Source organism: Anabrus simplex, chromosome 1 (assembly GCF_040414725.1).
Source record: "Anabrus simplex isolate iqAnaSimp1 chromosome 1, ASM4041472v1, whole genome shotgun sequence".
Lineage (NCBI taxonomy): Eukaryota > Metazoa > Arthropoda > Insecta > Orthoptera > Tettigoniidae > Anabrus > Anabrus simplex.
Window position 1 is genome coordinate 284,410,755 of NC_090265.1, and position 22,896 is coordinate 284,433,650.

At 37.8% G+C, this 22,896-nt stretch overlaps 1 protein-coding gene across 1 annotated transcript in view; it reads right to left on the reverse strand.

Annotated features, from left to right (window-relative positions):
- Positions 1 to 22,896, reverse strand: part of Slik (Sterile20-like kinase) — a 733,683-nt gene that overhangs the window by 693,674 nt on the left and 17,113 nt on the right. Inside the window, exon 2 of the mRNA XM_067159768.2 lies at positions 5,433 to 5,921. Within this exon, the coding sequence (XP_067015869.2) occupies positions 5,433 to 5,594 (162 nt within the window). The 5' untranslated portion in view covers positions 5,595 to 5,921. The remainder of the gene's footprint in view (positions 1 to 5,432; positions 5,922 to 22,896) is intronic.

Below are 22,896 nucleotides of genomic sequence, written 5' to 3' on the forward strand. Positions count from 1 at the left end.
CAACATCATCATTAAAATCCAAAAATGTAGCCATCGTGTGTGCGTAACACACAGTCAACAATGAAAGCAAGTCACAACAAAATCAACATGTGTTTCAAAGCTGTGCGAATTGCGACCTTCAATTATTTCAAAGATATTGCACATAAATGGATGTATTTAACAACGAAACATTCACAACTTCTTCTAGCTGTATTTACTGATAAAGTGGACCTGACGACCTATCGTCTGCGGCGGCTGAGATAGGCGCACACCTGCCGATCTATCGTCAGCTACCAGTTCGAGGGTTAAGATATAGTCTATTATGGATCTGGTGCCCCTACCGGCCCAATGCAGCAGTTAATAGCCTTTGGCTTGAATAATGTATTCGTAACTGTTTTTTTTTGCTATTTTGTTTTACGTCGCACCGACACAGATATGTCTTATGGCGACGATGGGAGAGGAAAGGCCTAGGAAATGGAAGGAAGCGGCCGTGGCCTTAATTAAGGTACAGCCCCGGCATTTGCCTGGTGTGAAAATGGGAAACCACGGAAAACCATCTTCAGGGCTGCCGACAGTGGGGCTCGAACCCACTATCTCCCGATTACTGGATACTGGCATTCGTAACTGTTAAACCAATACTAGCACAGAAGTCCAGCAAATGCTTCCCATTCCTTTTAGCTTCCATATGCACAAGTGTACTTGTATTTGCTGATGATGTTATGCTATGGAGTGAGACAGAAGCAGAAGTTCAAGCTAAATTAGATCTTTGGCAAGAAGAATTTGAAAGAATGGGAATGATCAACAGCCAAACTAAAACTGTCGGTTTAGTGATGAGTCGAAATCCTGAAGCAGTCCACCTGCGAGTCCAAAATGAAGAAGTAGACATTATCAATAACTTCAAATACTTAGCGAGCTTTGTTTCTTCTGACAATACCATAAAACAAGAAATAGGCAATAGAATAAAAGCTGCATCAAAATTCTACCACTCCGTTCGTCAATTACTTTGGGATGACTCATTTTCCAAAGCTTGTACCAATTCTAACATACAGCCCAGAAGTACCAACATTGACTAAATCTACACAGTCACCTTCAGGCCACTGAAATGAAGTTCCTTCAGCCATATCTCCAAAAGACAAGGAGAAACAAAATGGAAGTATTCGGCAACAACTTGGATTGGACAGGAGCCTGTTAGAAACCTTAGAATTAAGCAGATTACGTTAGTATTGATATACGAGAAGGATGGCTCCAACTAGGACCCCAAGAGCATACTATGAAAGGAATGTTGTTGGTAAAAGGCCCAGAGGGAAGCCTCATGATAGTTACGTGATGTAAATTGGCAGCAAAAAGTAGAACACCAGCTGTGGTGGACAGGACAAACTGGAAGAGGCTCCTAAACACCCGCACCCGGCTTGCTGGAGCGGAAAATCGATGGTGATCATAATCTTCCCCACATTTACAAATCACCCTTTCGCACCCTTCCGTTTATGTCCAACTCTCGCACTGAAATCACCTATTAGCACTATCCATCCTTGCTGTTGACTCTGACTATGATGCCACTCAATGCTTCATAAAGCTTGTCAACATCCTCATCTGAACCCTCACATGGTGGATACACCGAGACAATTCTCATCCTAATTCCTCTGAGTGCTAAATATACCCACATAATTTGTTCATTTACGTGCCTAACAGAAACTATGTTGCATGCAATAGCATTCCTGATGAACAGTCCCACCCTTTATAACACCCATCAAGTAACACTTTATAATCTCATTCTTTTCATTATCTCCCCTTACCCAAATATCATTTATTCCTAAACACATCCAGATGCATCCTCTTTGCTGACTCAGCCAGTTCTACTTTCTTTCTTCCATAAGGTCTGTTTCTGCCAAAGGTACAAAGCTTGATTAAAACGTTCCGAGCATGGTCAGTGAAAAATCTGTGAAGCAGGATGCTTGCTCTTACTTACACAGTCCCAGTAAGTATCTCTTCTCTAACATGATACGGACCGTATAGCCCTAGGCGCCTGAACACAAGGAGGGCCGTGACTCAGAATAAGTCTGAGATGTCCACTCCCATTCCACAGAAACTGGTATCCCGACTCTTAGGACCACTTTCTAGGCCACTCAGCCGTTGCCCATGGTTCACGAACTAGGATGTGACTACAGTAACTCACACCACGAACTACTATTTTTTAATGTATGAAATTTCATATGCCAGGCATTCACAAAAAGAAAATTTGTCAGTTTCACATACAATCCAACACATGGGGGGGCCATTTTGAACATTCTATACAGGCAGATGAAACAAAATGAATGCTTATGGGAGGTTTGATGGTAATGACAGTGATCAAGATGATGGGCCTAATGATGATTAGTATTCTACAGCCTGGGACGTAAGGTAGGATGCAGTGAGGCAGGAAATGGAAGTCAGGTATTTAAAAGAATACATATGTTTTAGAAGAGACAGTTGATATATGCACATCTGATAATTTAGACAGAGTACAGTATTTACTGGAACTGACGTGGACTGAATTCCACTACAGAAAGCTCTTAAAACTACAGAATTCTTTGATCCATCTTCTGAACAGAACAAAATTCACGAATCCACACAAGACAGTACAAAAAGTAAGAAACTGGGTAAACATTGAAGTTTACAAAGAGATATATGCCAGAACAGTCATGAATTCACAAGTGGCATGTCAGTAAGTACTCTCCATTTGATATATTCGATCGTGTTTTGTTTTTTTGGCCTCGATTTTCTCAATAAAATTTACAAGCAAATGGTTATTTATGCTATACAAACAGGTCATAGTATTGTGTTCTCTTGATTAAATCCTCAGATACTTTGGTATTCTGCTTTTATCACGTTACATTGCTTTTATACTCAGATGTATGTTTTGAGAAACCCGTGCAGATTCTCACAATGCTCTTGCTTCTTCCACAATGACAAGGAACAAACTTTAACACATTCACAGATCTTTTCATTTAATGGTTACTCCACACCAAAGTTAATAAACAATGTTAACGAAACAAAGTTAATAAACAATGTTAATGAAAACATTTCTCAAGATGTTAATAAAGTTTTGTTAACAAACCTCTTTAACATTGTGTCCACACCAAAATATCTGTTTGTGAGGTTATAATGGAGAGGGCCAGGGAGAAGAAAATACTTACAGCTGCAGCTTTCATTATTTTTATGAGTGGAATTAGAGAAAAGTGCAGACGCAAAGTGTGGCAAAGGAAAATATTGGAAAAGCGTTTAGAATTAAGTTTGGAGAGGACACTTAGGCCTATGTCAGAACTTTTAATTCATGATGCAGCAGGCTTTCAAAACTTTCTGAGAATGTCCCCACAAGACTTTCAGTTCTTGTTGACAATAACTGGGCCTGAAATTGCAAGAAATGATACAAATTATAGGAAGTGTACCTGGGTAAAAAATCGCTTGACCCACACCAATGAAGCAAACTGTCTGGGGATCACATTAGATAGAACCCTCTCCTTCAAGAAACACCTGAAGAAAACGGCTGAAAAACTGAAGTCTAGAAACAACATACTTCAGAAACTGTGTGGTACTACATGGGGTTCGTCAGCTGACACTTTACGCACCACCGCCCTCAGACTGGTCTACTCAACAGCTGAGTACTGTTTTCCAATGTGGCTCAATAGCAGCTATACCAAACTTGCCGATGCCCAATTGAATCAGGCAATGAGAATTGTATCTGGCACAGTAAAATCAACACCTACATTCTGGTTACCAGCACTGAGTCACATTCCACCAGCGGAACTCAAACGCAAACAAGCCTTACTCCGGGAATATAAGATAAATGCAAACGACCAGCTACCAATATACCAGGACGTCATTGCTGCTGAAGCCAGACGTTTACGTTCGCGGAACCCGTCCATCCGGACAGCGAGACACCTGGTGAACAATAATTTCAACCTCTTGCAAACCTGGAAGGATGAATTGGTAAAAAACATTCCATGTCAGCTGCAAGACATCACAAGCCCCACAACACCACCAAGTGGCTTTCACCTACCCCGGAAAACGTGGTCAACGCTGAACAGGATAAGAACAAACCATGGCAGATGTGCAGATCTTCTCTACAAGTGGGGACATATACCTTCACCAGAATGCTGTTGTGGTGCTCCCAGACAGACCATACGGCACATAGTGAATGACTGCCCGACATATTCCTATAGTGGCAACTTCAGTGACTTTGTGGAAGCAGGTCCAGCTGTAATAGACTTTATTAACAACTTGAAAGTCAAACTGTAAATAATGTAAATACTTACTTTATTTCTGACTAATGTTGATATGTACAGCCAAACGCTAAATAATAATAATCAGAATGTCGCCTCCATTAATTTTAGGCTAAGCATAACTTGAAGATTCCTAGCGACTGGTGACTCCTACCAAGGATCATGTAAAAGAAATACTCCTACACTTCATTTATGCATTTGTATGGTATATACGAGTTGCTTGCGATTCGACAGTCGATTTTGAAAAATAAGAAAAGTATTGTATTCCGTGCTACGAATTTGCGTGTTCTAATTAAGTGCGAACCGAAATGTTAACGAAAACACGAAATGTTAATGAAAAGTTTCATTCACAAAAGTTAAAGAAATTTTGTTTATCAACACACTCTAAAAGTTAATGAACTCGTTATTTTGTTTATTAACAGACAGAAATGTTCATGAACATTGTTCATTAACAATGTTTATTAACAAAGTTAACGAAAACATCTTGGTGTGGACGCACCTTAAGTGACAACTCGCATTATGAACCCACAAATCATATTTCTAAGATAAGCCCACTAGTTGAATATCTCAACATCAAATCGCCATATGACGTAATGGGAATAAGGGCGTTTGAGCTTTACTTGCGAGTATTCCCTACCCTGCCCCCTCACTGCAGAGAGGTTTCTGAATTATTTAATTTTTTTTAGTTAATTTATGTCACATTAGATCATATTTTGTTCCATGTAAATCATAAATGTGGTAGGTGTAATACATTACTCCCTACTGCCCAGCATATGGTATATCATACGCTATAAAAAGGGCCTTTAAATTGACAAATTCAGAAATTTTTTATATCTTTGTCTGAAGGATTGGTTATAGATACAATCTTGAAAAATATAACAAAAAAATTAAAAATATATATTCTGGACATCAATGGGTTCACACACATGGAAATTAATTTTGCAGCCATTTGCAGAACTGACAAAGACTGGAAACTTTATCAAACCTAAAACCATTTTCATGCAGATAATTACCAATGAATCATGGTGTCAAGTGTGCACAGAGAGCATGGGATCTAAGAATAAGCAATGTATAGTTGTTGCGAACCATTGGGAATTTTCTTTTTAAATACCATGTTCTGATTAATTTCCACGGTACCGTATGATGAACTACTAACTTTCACCACTTAAAAAATATATAATTAATAATACGTACCTTATATACTTTTCCAAATGCACCATCGCCCAATTCTCCAACCATTTCCCAATGTTCTTCAGGATCACAGTCCATTTTAATGTTGTTGAACACTTTTTTCTTCTTTGCCTCATTTCCTCCACCAAGGTGGAGGACTTTCTTTAAATTACTCAGGAATGACATTGTGACTACCCTCTTAAATACACAACAGAATCTATTCTACCAGTGCTTTACAATAAATAATTTTACAATTCCGAAGAGCTCAAGTTTTTCCAATAAAAAATAAAATACTTGTACAAAATAAATAAAACTTTGTTCTAGCCATTTTTTTACATTATTATTCTGAAAGATTACAATAATTCAGAATATAGCACCCCAAAAAAAAAGTATCACAGATTTCTAAAGAAAGCCACATTTCACCGCAGGATCTTGACCATAAACTTCAGAATTAATGCGGGTTGTTTAGTGCAGGTGTATGGAGATTCCAAAGACAGAGCCATCTTCATCCTCCTGGAACACAACATTAACTGTATTTTACTACTTCACAAACTTGAATAGGTGAGAGAATTATAAAGCTATTTTCAAAAACAAATGTGATAGCAAACACTAAGTAAAAAATAACTAATTAGTAAGCAATTAATCGAGGATTTTTTAAAATTCCACCAAAAATATACATCCTGCAAAGCCATTGCCATAGGCCTATTTCACAGCACTATTATGAGCTAACCTTGACCCAAAACTGGGTGCGTGGTGAGCAAATCCCTCAACCCTTGATTTTGTCATGTCCCACTGTGTGATGGTGATGCACATGTGTCTATCCTAGATATTCCAAGTTCATTATTTTCTGCAATAACTCGCAACTGTTGCTTGTTAGTGAAGGTTCGTTCTTTTTGTTTGCGGTGCACTGTTTTCTCTTTGCAGTTCACTGAGATTTTCCCTCATCTTACGCCTTGTTACGTTAGTATTTTTGACATTGTTGAATACTGTGACTAAGCTCACTGTACAAAAAATTAATTACCCCTGGACAAATCATTACAAGCATCATTTAATACCGTGTAACTCCACCTCTGGACTTGATAACCACCTGGATTCGGTTAGGAAGCGAGTCCACAAGGTTGTGCAGGTACGTTGCATCCAGGTTAAGCTACTCGCTGAGGATTTGATTACGCAATTCCACCAAATTATGAAGATGCTGATTTCAGCGTTTTACATGCTGTTTCAACATGTCCCACAGATTTTCAATGGGGTTCAAGTCAGGTGATTTTGCAGGCCAATCGAGATGTAATAGGATGGACGAGTGTTCATAAAACCAGTCACATACGCATCCATCCCAATGAACTTTGCTGTTGTCTTGAAAAATCAGGGAATCAATAGCATACTCATCATGCACATGTTTAAATAAACATCCTGGTTAATGTTAGTGGTCAACTCAATGAGCGGGCCCAATCCATGATACAAAAAACAACCCCAAAACATCACAGACCCACCTCTAGCTTTAACCTGACCTTGCACACATCCAGGATGAAATTATTACTTCATTTAGCCTTCAGTGCACTTGATGACGTACATCACTGGAATACAGGCAAAAAAGTTAAAAAGTTATTCATCATTATGTTCTGCCAATCAGATACCGTCCGTGTTCGATGATGATTTCTAGCCTATTGAAGATGAGCGGCTTTATGTGCCTGTGTGAGCAATGGCCTCTTGCGAGGTGACCCACTCCTAATGTTCATTGCATGCAGTTCCCGTTCACAATGTTCTCTCACTAACAGGTTGAGATGGACCTTCATTCACTAACTGCAGCAATTCCTGCCGGGTTTGGAAGCGATTTTGATTCGCAAGCTGTGAAATGAGTCTCAGGTCCCTCTCAGTCAGGATCTTTTTCTGACCACAATTCCGACGTGTTTTGTAGCCATGTGTAGTATACCACTGCTTATAGACACGAACAGTCCGCTGCGAAACGCCAACAAATCCAGCAACTTCACTCACCAAATGGCCATAGGCACATCAAACACGATTGTCCCTATTTGCCACTCTGTCACATCCTTAAAGCTACCCATGTTGACGTACACTGTCCGCTTGAAATATCAATGTCTCACTGATCACTACTGCCTTATGCTCACGCAGAGGCAGTTCGCGTGCAGTTGAGCACGGGACTAATTTACTATGCCATCTGTACAGGCTTAATGATCCATTTGTGCGTACACACTAGGATGACAAATTTTCTGTCCAGTGAGCTTATATTGATTGTATATGAATATATTGAACTATGGGTGAAGAGACTGTACGGCAAGTTATAATGTATAATGGATAGAGGAACTGGAAAAGGAGATGAAGAGGAAAGAAGAAGCAGGTGAAGATTCAGATGATTTACTTGACATTTGCAGTGATAATGTTGAACGAATGGAATAAAATAGCGAATTGAAATGGAACCAGTTGTTGCAAATTCTGACCAAGTGTTATGAAACAGACCCTCATACAAAGAGAAAGGTGGAGCTACAATATTGGATGTACACTGCAGAAACACAACACATACAACTAGGCATAGAAATCTCCTGAGACATCTACAATGTGCCAGAGGGCAAGAAAGAAATGTAAATTTAGCAACAGAAGTATGGCATTTATTTTTCCCTGAAGACACTATGAAACAAATTGTGCATAACAGTATAGCAATCTCAAATTGACAGAAATGCATAAAAGAATTACACATAAAAAAATGTTCATATTACGATTAAACCAGGTATAATACTCTACATTTGTAACTAAAATACTGTAAAAAGTTACAAAAACTCTTATTAATATACAACGCTTTAATTAACCAATTAAATCTAAAACTGTACTATAAAGATGAGTTTCTTCATTGATTTAATGGAGTAGACTCTACATGTCTTACAGGTTAGTCAAATCATATAAAGAGAGAAACATGGAAAGGAACACATAATAGGATGAATTTTTTAATACATAAAATGAACTTCATTGTAAGCCTGTATTGTCGTAAGTATACTTTGAAGGTTGAGCCAAATATTCCACCTTTACAATACCAAGATTCTTTGTTATCTAATTATTTACAAATCATTTTTAAAAATATGATGGGACATGTTTCGTCTAACTTGTAGACATCATCAGCCGCTCTCGAACAGGCGAGAACGGCCCTTTACTGCACATTCCACACACGTTATCATGTTCAAATATTCCACCTAACTTCTCAGCAAGAAATGTCAACATCATGCCAATAAGACGTCCTTAACATCCGCTCACTGGATTCCTTATACATCGTTTTTATGCTACTGGATTTAACATTGTGCATCACATTATCAAACTTTCACCGACACAACAGAATATTACATGTAACTAATCTCATGATTATATCCGTATTGAAATTTGCTATAAATGCTTACAATATAGTGATTATTTCAATCCACCTATTCAATACAAATTGGTTATGTGTTGCTAGTTCATAATACTACAACACAAATTTACAGGGACATGTTTCGCTTTATTTACAAGCATCTTCAGCCTACAAAATTGTCTCAAGGTTAAGACCTGTCATATTTGGATTGTTTTTACACATTTTTTTGCTTGAGTATAAATTCATATTTAGTAATAATATGTAAAAAACATAGGAATTATGTACACATTAAAAGTATGACAATATGAATTACAATGTTGAATTGAAGTAACCCTTAATTCTAAAATACATTGACGTCCAAAACATAGCAACTACAATTTAAAAATTTTTTGGTTAAAATTGTTTTCACAATTACAATGTTGAATTGGAGTAACCCTTAATTCTAAAATACATTGACGTCCAAAACATAGTAACTACAATTTAAAAATTTGGCTAAAATTGTTTTCACAATGCTGTGGTTGATTGAATCAACTATAATATGGCTTTAAATTTGTGTCATAAATATAAACTGAAGGTTAAAATATAGGAGCCATTTTTTCTAAAATACATTGATTTCTGGAACACAGTAACTTCCGATATTGAGAATTTGGTTAATAATTGTGATCTCCAATACAATTATTTAAAAACAACTATGATTTGACTCCATTTGTAATTTGAGTCGAAATGATATTCTAAAAATTAAAAACTTGGAACCGTTGGAGACCAGCTTCTAGAATTTTCGAGGCTTGCTGCAGTTTGGTGATTTGATCAGTGAAAGTATTAGAATAATTAATTCTTGTTTATTGTGACTTGAATATCCATTGGTAGCAGATTGTATTAATGTAGTTGTAGTTAAAGGGGGGGGGCTTCTATTCAAATCTTGAGTAGCTGTTTATGTTTCTTTCGAGGTAATAGAATGAGTGAAGCATCTGGGACAAATGGAAATTAACTTGAAATACTGTTATGTGTTGTTGTGCTTGTAATGTGAGTTTGATGTTATATTTTTTCACTTACCGCTTTGACTGCTGCTACAAAGTCTTGTGGTCTTTCTTACGTTACTGTAACTAATGTCTGTTGTGGTTCTATTCCTTGTGTTGTACGTGTGGAGGGGCTGTTGTGAGGGGCAAGTAGGGTGTTGAAGGGGATAGATGTTGGGCGAAGCGTTTGCTATTGGCGTACCATGTGGTAGGGAGTTCTTATCTTTTGTCGAGGTGGGGGTAGGGGACGATCCTGCTGGCGGGACGTTAAGCTTTGGCGTGTTATGTAGAGGGGGATTCGTTGTCGACTAGTTTCTGTTGTAAGTGTTTTTAGATTAAATATCCTAAAGAATTTGCTTTTATCTGATTTGAAAGTTTGTAACAATGTTGGCAACTGTTCTATTAACGGGCTTTTTATTTCGGCTGCGTCATTCAAATTTTTTTCTTTATTAAAATATTGATCCAAATAAATATATATGTTTTCAAACTCTGTCATTAGCTTCATCAGAGTAATCATATGAAAGAAACCGGCCATCATTATACCTCAATAGACAAAGACCTTACAATAATCAAAAGGATCGAAAAGGGGAAGCTAATGACACAGCCTCTCCACACGTACAACACAAGGAGTAGAACCACAACAGACATTAGTCACAGTAACGTAAGAAAGACCACAAGACTTTGTAGCAGCAGTCAAAGCGGTAAGTGAAAAAATATAACATCAAACTCACATTACAAGCACAACAACACATAACAGTTTTTCAAGTTAATTTCCGTTAGTCCCAGATGCTTCACTCATTCTATTACCTCGAAAGAAACATAAACAGCTACTCAAGATTTGAATAGAAGCCCCCTCCCTAACTACAACTACATTAATACAATTTACTACCAATGGATAGTCAAGTCATAATAAACAAGAACTAATTATTCTAATACTTTCACTGATCAAATCACCAAACTGCAGCAAGCCTCGAAAATTCTAGAAGCTGGTCTCCAACGGTTCCAAGTTTTTAATTTTTAGAATATCATTTCGACTCAAATTACAAATGGAGTCAAATCATAGTTGTTTTTAAATAATTGTATTGGAGATCACAATTATTAACCAAATTCTCAATATCGGAAGTTACTGTGTTCCAGAAATCAATGGATTTTAGAAAAAATGGCTCCTATATTTTAACCTTCAGTTTATATTTATGACTCAAATTTAAAGCCATATTATAGTTGATTCAATCAACCACAGCATTGTGAAAACAATTTTAGCCAAATTTTTAAATTGTAGTTACAATGTTTTGGACGTCAATGTATTTTAGAATTAAGGGTTACTCCTATTCAACATTGTAATTGTGAAAACAATTTTAACCAAAAAATTTTTAAATTGTAGTTGCTATGTTTTGGACGTCAATGTATTTTAGAATTAAGGGTTACTCCAATTCAACATTGTAATTGTGAAAACAATTTTAACCAAAAAAATTTTAAATTGTAGTTGCTATGTTTTGGACGTCAATGTATTTTAGAATTAAGGGTTACTTCAATTCAACATTGTAATTCATATTGTCATACTTTTAATGTGTACATAATTCCTATGTTTTTTTACATATTATTACTAAACACAAAATTATACTCAAGCAAAAAAATGTGTAAAAAACAATCCAAATATGACAGGTCTTAACCTTGAGATAATTATGTAGGCGCTGAAGATGCTTGTAAATAAAGCGAAACATGTCCCTGTAAATTCGTGTTGTAGTATTATGAACTAGCAACACATAACCAATTTGTATTGAATAGGTGGATTAAAATAATCGCTATATTGTAAGCATTTTACAACAGAATATTGTATGTCAACACAGCACCTTCAAAAAGAAGAATTTTAACGCCAAGTTTTACTGAATCATCCCATATGGACAATTTTAATTTTAATGCCAACAATATATTTTTAAGTGTTGTGCTCTGAACAATCCTGAACACTCTTCACCATTTTAATTGATGTGTTCGGCTACCCAAATTATTTTAATGTGTTGCTTTGTCCTTGTTGCTTTCTCTTAGACTCTTGCGGCTGATGATGTCTACAAGTTAGACGAAACATGTCCCGTCATATTTTTTAAAATGATTTGTAAATAATTAGATAATAAAGAATCTTGGTACTGTAAAGGTGGAACATTTGACTCAACCTTCAAAGTATAATAGGATGAACACAATGACAAATCAGTGTAGGAAGAGGGAGCAATACACTTTATATACTGACCTGTCATTCTGGTCCTCCCATTATGTGTTCCATTTCATGTAACTATCTTTATATGACTTGCTTTGAACTTGTTTATTCCTAACCAATACATATCTTATTGGGATCCTTTTATGTTTGTCCTGTATTCCTAGTCTTTTACCACCTGCTATTCATTTTTAACTTATGTTTCTTCAACTCTATTACAGCAACATTTAGACACATAAGTAAAACACAGAACATTATACAATAGTGTGTCAACAATTTAGAGTACCGTAGTGCAAGATAACAGAAGTATGGGCTTTCTTGACAATGTTTCATAAATACCTAGTACAATATTCGATTGTAATCTGTTCCTTTAAAATTATAAAATATTTCTCTTTCGACTGATACGTAATTAGTACAATATTCAACAAATAAGTTTGATTATTGTGATGAAATAAGAACCCATCCAAATGCCTAACACACAGTGTTGCCACTGGGCAAATGACAGAGCAAAAGCCTGATATCATGAGTTTGCCAGCTTAAGATTTAATAACTAACACACCCTTACAATAAAAAAAATGACCTCATGTTTTCAGGTTTGTCCTAATCTCTTCTTTCAGTTGCTGCTACTTCCCATACTAATCTGCCAGTGTGTTCACCCTGTTAATTTATATTCATGTTCCTATTCTACTGTATATGAATACATAAGTAACTTTGCTGTTCCTTTCCACTGCATATACTGATGGCGATGATTACTGTTTTAAGAGATCTAACATTTAGGTCATTGGCTCCCTTACATATCTTGACAGTTATGAAAGTCATAACAAAGTACTTGCTAACCTTTGAAAAATAAGTTGCTAGTCCAATCATGGTTACCAACGTCTCAACTTACCTAGACACAGTACAATATTATTACAGTCTGTGTCAAATGGGAAGTGTGATGGCCATCCCACTCAATGTGTTGCACTCCAAGGAAAATTACACTTGCACCAGGCCAAACATTTTTACTTCATAAAAACGACTGAAATAGAAATAGCCTCCCATCTGATATGGACTATGCAGTTACATTTTAACAGTATTTTACAACTGTGTGATTTCCTTTTATATTTAGCATATAGCTTTCAGTGCTGGGAGTGTCCGAGGACATGTTCGGCTCGCCTGGTGCAGGTCTTTCAAATATGACACACACAGATGACCTGCATGCCTGGGTGTGCGATGATTATGATGATGATGATGATGATGATGGAGAGGGTAAAAATCAGTGTCGGCACATAGCCTACCCCTGTCGAATACACTTCAACAGCGTCATGCTTTCACTCCATACGAGCACTGCCGGAGACGTTTGGAAATGAATCCAGGCTTTTGGTACACCATCTAAAGATTAAAATTGTATACCACCACCTCTCCAATCTTGCGAACATTCCGATGGAGAAAAGTTTTTCCACCAATGGGATTTGAACCAGCTAACCACAATGTCAGACCATACAGATTTAATGCCATATCGATCATGGCCACTAGACGGGCATCTTTATAATGAAATCCGGAATCAATTACAATCCCTTGTATATGAATGAACTTTTAGCAGTACAGTAACCGCATTCTTTGCCTCTCCCTTCTTCACCACCGGGCTTGCAAATAAACAGACCCACACACACCCCAGACATCTAAATTATTTCCACGGGTGCGCCTAACATTTCTATGACATGGGCATCCAAAATTTAAAACAACTACAAATCTTTATTTTAACTCTGCATTATCTATGAAGTAGCATAATGTCCTAGGGCTGGTAGTAGAATACTGCTTTACAACAGGCATCTCAAGGTCATGAGCTGACTGACAGTTCCGCATGCACAAGAAACAGCTGTTATGAGCACTATCCCAGAATGTTATCACATAGCACAATCCTGGAGAGGTGTACATTACATGTTCATAACTTCAGTACTCCAAGCAATAAATAATAATAATGTTATTGCCTTTTACGTCCCACTAACTACTTTCACAGTTTTCAGAGATGCCGGAATTTATTCCCGCAGGAGTTCTTTTACGAGCCAGTAAATCACCGACACGAGGCTGAAGTATTTGAACACCTTCAAATACCACTGGACTGAGCCAGGGTCAAACCTGCCAGGTTGGGGTCAGAAGGCCAGTGCCTCAACCAACTGAGCCACTAAGCCTGGCAGCCATGCAATACATGTACTGTACACATTCTTTCTTATAAGGACATTTATAATTATATGCGTTAAACATGGCGTTTGCGTAAAATATGTGAATACCATAGTGTGTAATCACTGTGTAAAAGGAAAATAAATAATTACTTCACAGGTAGCCGCTAAGTATGAAGTACAAAATAACAGGCTTTGGGGGTGAGGTAAACATGCTCAACTCTCCCATGAACGATTACGAAGCAGAATAATGCCTAAGATTATGCCTCTTCTGTATCGCTTATATAGCAAACTGTAATCTATATATATATATATATATATAAGAGTTTTGTCTGTACATTGCTCAGAATTTGAAAAGAATGGTATTTCTGTATCGGTCATGTCCATAGTAACAAGGAAATGCACTTTTTACTTTTCCGTAATTTCTGTCTGTCTATATGTACACGCATCACAAGAAAACGGCTGAAGAAAATTTAATGAAAATCGGTATGTGAAGTCGGGGGATTAGCCACTACAATCTAGGCTATAAATCATTTTACTCGCGTTGAGTGAAATGGTAGTTTAGGCGAAGGCCTAAAATTTAATTCTCAAATATTTATCTTACTAGTGGTCCGATCGATGAATACCACATAACTAAAGTTATACAGAATTACATTTCCGATAATTTATGTGATACATTGCTACCATACTGGCTTTGATAACACAGATATTCATGAATTTGTATTTTTGTTGCCAAGTCCATATCAACGCCGAGCCATGAAAAAATCTGTTCACAGAATTTAATGAAAGTCGGTATACAGAGTCGAGGAATAAGAAGCTACAGTCTAAGTTATAAACAATTTTATTCGCCCTGCATGAAATTGTAGCTTAGGGGAAGGTGCCTAAAATTTAATTTTTAACTACTTATATTATTGGTCCTACCGAAAAGTACTACATAACAAAAGTTATAGAGAATATAATTTCCGACCACTTATGTTTTATTCAATTTTACCGTACTGACTATGATAAGAGTGGTATTTCAGAGTCAGAAGAAAACTAAATGTGAAGGCCTACAATATTGAAAGCGCATAACAATGATAAACAATAACATTACATTGACCATTGTGGTGATGTTCTTTGTCTCTTATGCTGCCTCTGAACTCCCGATAAATGGGGTTACTGCTGCGTGCCAAGAATAACAAACTGACTGAATATTGGCGGGAAATAGCTGGGGAGTTAAAAAACTTTCTTCTTTAGCATGTTATTCCTCTGGTTCGTACATTTTCTGATACCGTACTGCTGGTACGTAACTCACTGGTTCATCATAGTACTGCAGCTATTCGATCCCTACTCTGACGTGCTGTTTTGAATGCTATTTGCTTCACGTCGCACCGACACAGATAGGTCTTATGGCGATGGTGGGACAGGAAAGGCCTAGGAATGGGAAGGAAGTGGCCGTGGCCTTAATTAAGGTACAGCCCCAACATTTGCCTGGTGTGAAAATGGGAAACCACGGAAAACCATCTTCAGGGCTGCCGACAGTGGGGTTCGAACCCACTATCTCCCGGATGCGAGCTCACAACTGCGCGCTCCTAACCGTACGGCCAACTCGCCCGGTTGTTTTGAATGAGCAGTGTGCACTCTTAAGGCAGAGGCTCACTTTGTTGTTGTTGTAGTAGTAGTAGTAATAGTAGTAGTAGAAGTAGTATTATAATATAGGCATTTTCCAAATTATAGCTCTACAATTCACTAAATAACTCAAAATTCAACCCTGAAATGAGTCATTTCTTAAGAAAAGCTTTTTCCTCTTCATTTTTATTAAATTCTACATTCATTTTGTTCAAAATTAGCAGTGGAGAGAGGGTTTCTCCTCTGGCTTGGGGGAAAAAATTGCCTCGAAGTCAGACAGATTTTTCTGTCTGCGGCCTGGTCATTCCAGCTCTTAGATCAGCAGCGTAGTACTGTTTGTTGAAAGTGAGAAATGTGTGGTTTTTAATTTGATCTAGTATTTCATGTGAAATCATTGCTTTTACTCGCGCCATTCCTACTGACGTCATTGTAATGACCTATGTTCATTTCAGTTGGGAAAACCACTAAGACAGTCTTTCTGAGGATGTAAAAGGGCAGTGGAGAGTGAGTGTCTGCCATTATAATGCAATTCCCCAACCTGATTGTGACTGATGGTGGGCAAGCGGGCCTACCGTTAAATGAAAATTCCGTAACGCAGTCTTCAAACGAGAAAAGACGTTTAACGTCAAAAATGTCATTATTGGTCCGTATTGAAGCAAGATTTACAGTCAAAGATAAGGGTAGGATTTTCCACCTGTTCAATGCTATAAAAAATGTGAAATGATTAAAACGTTTAGGTACCGGTTTTGGCATTGTATATGTCATCATCAGCCTACGATGAAGTAACAAGGACATTCAGCTAGTTACATTAGAATATTTATAATATATGTATGTACAAACATAAACCTTCTAAAATACCTTGTAATTTACAATTGCGTTATATCATAAAACATTTGGATAGTTGAAAAACAAATACCTCCTAAATACTTCCTTATAAAGTTCTAGAAAAGACATAAAATGTTCTATATACAGTTCTGTACATTTCTATCTCCTGGCGTAGTTAAATGCTTGTAACTGTGCATAAAATTAACAGTAGCACAAATGTTTCATATAAAATCTCCTCCTTTAATTATATCTAAACAGCTGTTAAAAATAGACTACTGACCTTGGAACGATATATAAAACCTTTTAAACATTCTGTCATGAGAGATCTTAGCAAGAATACACTATCAGCTAATTTTGTTCCAGAGTATTGATATACAATATAAATGGGTAGAAGACCATTTTATTGCCCAATTTTTGTAAAAAACAGTTCCTCATGGATTATGATCAATGAGCCATCATATATTGGTTGGATTGTTTTAGTGTCGAATTAAAAACTTTCACGGCATATATCTTGCATGGATTTTACTGAAATAGCTTGACTTAGTAGTGTGTGCAATAGTTTTAAACCTGTAATTCAGTATTATATTCAATAATGTGAGACGAACTTGAGGCCGTAAGTTGACAGGCAAAATTTCGTGAAAAACAATGTTTTCAGCTGGATAAACGTAACTCTGGAAAGATCTCGAATCAAACGGACCTCAAGCACCACGTTCACAAGCGAGGAGTTAAAAGGAACACACTACTAAGTCAAGCTATTTCAGTAAAATCCATGCAAGATATATGCCGTGAAATTTTTTAAATCGACACTAAACAATCCAACCAACATATGATGGCTCATTGATCATAATCCATGAGGAACTGTTTTTTTACAAAAATTGGGCAATAAAATGGTCTTCTACCCATTTATATTGTATATCAATACTCTGGAACAAAATTAGCTGATAGTGTAATCTTGCTAAGATCTCTCATGACAGAATGTTTAAAAGGTTTTATATATCGTTCCAAGGTCAGTAGTCTATTTTTAACAGCTGTTTAAAGATAATTAAAAAAAGGAGATTTTATATGAAACTTGGTGCTACTGTTAATTTTATGCACAGTTACAAGCATTTAACTATACCAGGAGATAGAAATGTACAGAACTGTATATAGAACATTTTATGTCTTTTCTAGAACTTTATAAGGAAGTATTTAGGAGGTATTTGTTTTTCAACTATCCAAATGTTTTATATGATGCAATTGTAAATTACAAGGTATTTTAGGTTTATGTCTGTACATACATATATTATAAATATTCTAATGTAACTAGCTGAATGTCCTTGTTACTTCATCCTAGGCTGATGATGGCATATACAATGCCGAAAATGGTACCTAAAAATGACAACAAAAATGTGACGTTTTAATTATTTCACATTTTTTATAGTATTGAAACAGGTGGAAAATCCTACCCTTATCTTCGACTGTAAAAGACGTCTGGTGATTTTTCCGTTGCGTTTCCAGGGTAACATTAAGAACTATGCAATTTAATACAGTCTTGCTCACAACGTGTACTCTACCTAACCTACAATCCAGCGTACAATGTAGAATTCCATAGCGAAGCACGGGTACATCAGCTAGTGTTTTTATAAACTTAAATGAAGGAAAATTACTATTATAATTGTTGTTTAAATGGCCTAACAGCTAGGTCATCGACCCCTACTGGTTTGAGGTGCAACGAAATGACACGATAATTAAAACTTCAAAATGTATCCACTGAATAGAATATAAAACGAATTATGATGTAAGAAGACCATGAATCCAAATCAATCAGTGGATCCAATTCACAATTCCTTATTTTCAGAGGTGATGCTTGTTGTCCAAAGCGGTCCAAAATCCAGGCCACCGACCCCTCAAAAAAGTACTAGCCCTAATCACTGGTAAAGCAGAACAATAGTATTCCTCCTATAGTGGTACAAATCACAGTTAACGTCGACTCATGGTGTTTCTCGCATTGTGGTACTAATCACAGGCAATGCAGCCCCATGGTATGTCACACACAATGGCACCACTCACAGGTAACACAAACCCATGGTGTTTCGCACATAAGGGTACTACTTTTTCTTTTCTACAGTTGGCTTTACATCGCACAAACACAGATATTATCAGCACACTTTATCTTGGAGCATTTGTGTACGGGGGTGAGGAGTAAGGAGGGAGCTGTCCCAGTTCCGGTAGTGCTGCCAACTGAATGAAAATGAAATCTGAATTGAATCGAGAATATGATCGATCGATATGAAGTTTCTAAACCGTTATCATCTTAAGCCAATAACTGTGTCACATACACATTATATAACATTTCTCGATGCGAATCTTGTTCCTAGCATGAATTCTATAGTTTGGCTTTGCCAGCATTTGCCTGGTGTAAAAATGGGAAACCATGGAAAACCATATTCAGGGCTGCTGACAGTGAGGCTTGAACCCACTATCTCCTGGATGCAAACTCACAGCTGCACGCCCCTAACCACACAGCCAACTTGCCCGGTAAGGGTACTAATCACAGGCAACGCAGACCCATGGTGTTCCTCAGATAGTGGACCTAATCATAGGCCACGTACACTCATGATGTTGCTCACATAGTGGTACTAATCCTATGCAATGCAGACACACAGTGTATCACACTTTATGGTAACCCCCACAGGCAACACAAACCCATGGTGTTCTTCACATAATGGTACTATCATCAGGAAATGCAGACCCATGGTTTTCTTTACATAGTGGTACTAATCACGGGCGCCAGCCAAACTCGTGGTGTTTCTCATATAGCGGTACTAATCACAGGCAACGTAGATGCATGGTGTTTCTCATAAAGTGGTACTACTCATAGGAGCGCAGACCCATTCTGAACTCAATGGAACCGACCGGTGGAATGTTCACAAGACACTTATCACAAGCGACACCCAGACCCGTAGTGTTCCTTGCGTAATAGTACTGCTCCTATGTAACGTAGACCCATGGTATTCCTCGCAAATTGTTACTAGTCTATTGTAACGTCGACCCGTGGTGTTCCATACGTAATGGTACTAATCACAAGTAGTCTCATGGTTCTAATATCATCCCTTTTAGGCACCTCTTATGACAGGCAGGGAATAACGTGGGCATATTCTTCGTCTGAGTCGTCCACCCACAGGGTAAACGAAGAAAAACAGGCTGATAAAAGTACCATCTCCTCAAGCAACCATGTTGATAAAAATGTAAACAAATATAAACACACACAAACAAATTACTGTGTCAATCCTTATGCAACAGCTTATGTAGCTGAATATTTCAATCAATACTTGTAGTCCAAAACAGGTATCTGCAGCCCTGAGTCAACAACATGGGGAAGTACAAGCCAAATGAGGGGAAGAGACTTGCGCCCGCGTGCACTGCGCTTACGGTGGGCAGGGTTTGACATCCGTGATTTATGAGGTTGGCAATGCTGAAATGACCTTGCATTATTACTTTATATAATGATGTTTAGCAGCAGAGTTGCCATGAAAGATTGTTGATTTTGATTGTTCACAAGTGTTTGTATCTTATCCATGGGAGTCATGATGTGCTTGCTTGTTGAATCAGTTACATTAGTAAGTGTGTTTCTTTCATGAACAGTGCAGTTCCACGCCACCTCTCATTTGCGACTAGTGTGCTGTTTCAATAAGTCACCTATTTTAGGTAACACCGGATACCGTGAGATCTCCGAAGTTACGCAACATTGGGCGTGGTCAGGAGTTGGATGGGTTGCCACGTGCTGTTGGTGGGGGGTAAGGGAATGGAGGAGCGGAAAGGAACTGGCCACCCTACTGCACTAAACTCCGGCTCAGGAATACCTCTGCGGAGGTTCGGACCTGCCTTCGGGCAGAACAACCCTTACCTACCTTCCTATTTTAGGTAAAATTGAGTTTGCTTTAGTAACCAGTGGTATGTCGACTTAAACAAATTCCTTATCCTTCTTTGGGAAATGACAAAAGATTGTCAACAAAACAGAAAGTAGTGGTGGTAGTTTATCAAAATTAAATGTACCACTGACCGAGTCCCAAGATGCTGGTGTTACAGTAAGCCAAGTACAAAAACTGTCACTTAAGAGTGGTAGTGGTGATTATTGTTTTAAGAGGAAATACAACTAGGCAAACTTCCTCTACATAATACTAGTCAGAGAGCGAGAAAGAGAGAAATGGAAGGGTTCCAACACTTCAAAAAATGAAGGTATGCCAAAGCAAGACAAGCACCACGAACAGTGTGGAAATAAAAGACCCTCATGTTTTCTAATATATATATATATATATATATATATAAAATGATATGAGTAGAAGCACCTGTTTTTTGCAAAGCGCGAAATGTTTGCAAAATTATTCAAATTTGGCTCAGAATACAAAACAGTTTACCTGTAAGTAAAACCACAAAATAACTGACAAAATTATGTGGAATCACTTATGGTTTCAAGAAACATAATGAAATGTGATTTAAAATTGATGAAATCTCTCATCCATCCTACGAGAAATTTCAACATCAGAATATCTGTGTTTAAGGATCTAATTGGTAGTTTATGCAGAGCAGGTAAATATATTGATGTGACTGCAATCCATCTTTCCTTGAAATGAGCAAATGAGTATTTTATGGAAGCTGCAGTGAAGGTTTTATTGATCCCAGTCAGTAATGCTGACAAAAAGAGGTCATTTTCAACGTACTGTAATATCATATCTGACAAGAGAATAGCTCTGTCTCCCAGTAATATGGAACTTGTGGTATCTGTGTATTTTTAAGACTGATGTGTAAATTAAGTACTCACGCTACGTCCTACTTGTAAGTGGCAGTATTTCTTTTCTGAACATTCTTGCTTTGACCTTTCTCAAATTATAACTTTCATGTTTCTAGTACATATGTAAAAACAAAATATGATGTTTTGCTGCAAATATACTTTCAACTACCGTTTGGTTTAACTTTATTGCTGAAAAGTGGAAATAAAATGTATGACAAAATAAAATAAAGCAAAAAATATACCAAAATGACTTTTTTTAAATAATAAAATTAGGCAAACATTTTCATCACAAATAGGTGGCTCTAGATATGAGTGAAGAAGTGGAATCAGAGATAAGGCTTTTTGCGGATGATGTTATTCTGTACAGAGTGATAATCAAGTTACAAGATTGTGAGAAACTGCAAAATGACCTCGATAATGTTGAGAGATGACAAACAATGATATGTCCAGCCCCGCGGTGTAGGGGGCAACGTGTCCGCCTGTCACCCAGCAGCCCCAGGTTTGATTCCTGGCCGGGTCAGGGGTTTTTAATTGTAAATGATTAATATTCCTGGGCTGGGGACTGGATGTTTGTGTCGTCCTTAATATTCCTTGCCTCGCATTCAACACTCTACACTTCTGCAATTCCACTTACACGCAGGTTCAAATCATATGGTGAAAGTAGTGGCAAAAGATCTATAGAGGTCGATGCCACGAATAAATATTTTTTTAAAAGCAATGATATGATCATAAACAGGGTTAAAAGTCAGGAAAAATCCTCTCAGTTTTAATTAATGCGTTGATGGGGTGAAAGTTCCTTTTGGTGATCATTGTAAGTACCTAGGTGTTAATATAAGAAAAGATCTTCATTGGGGTAATCACATATACACTGACTTAGCAAATGTCATGGGATAGTCACATAATAGAGTGTGGGGCCTCCTCTGGCCCTGCAAACTGCAGTGAGACGCCGTGGAAGTGAGTCGACAAGTCCCTGGTAGTCCTCTGGACGCAGCTGACACCAAATCGTTTGCAGAGCGGCCGCCAATGCTGGTCTGTTCGTGGGTGCAGGATCCATGGCACAGAGTTTGCGTTCCAGGACATCCCAGATATGCTCGATAGGGTTCATATCGGGGCTCCTGGGTGGCCATGGCAGTCATTGGACCTCCGCTGCATGTTCCTGGAACCATTCCCGGGCGACGTGGGAGTGATGTGGCAGCGCGTTATCATCTTGAAACACTGCAGAACCGTCTGGGCGCTGGAAGGCCGAAAATGGGTGGAGATGATCCCCGAGCAGCTCAACATACCGCATACCATTCAAAGTCTCTTGCAGAACAACTAGGGGGCCCATTCCATACCAGAAAAATGCACCCCAGTCCATACAGTAACAGAGACACCAGCGCTCTGGACCACACCTTCAAGGCAGGTGGGATCCATCACTTCATGTTGTCTGCACCATACACGGTGCCTCCCATCGGCATGGTGCAGTTGAAATCGTGATTCGTCCAACCATATCACGTTACGCCATTGTTCCAGTGTCCATCCCTGGTGACTGGCGACAAATGCACGTCGTCA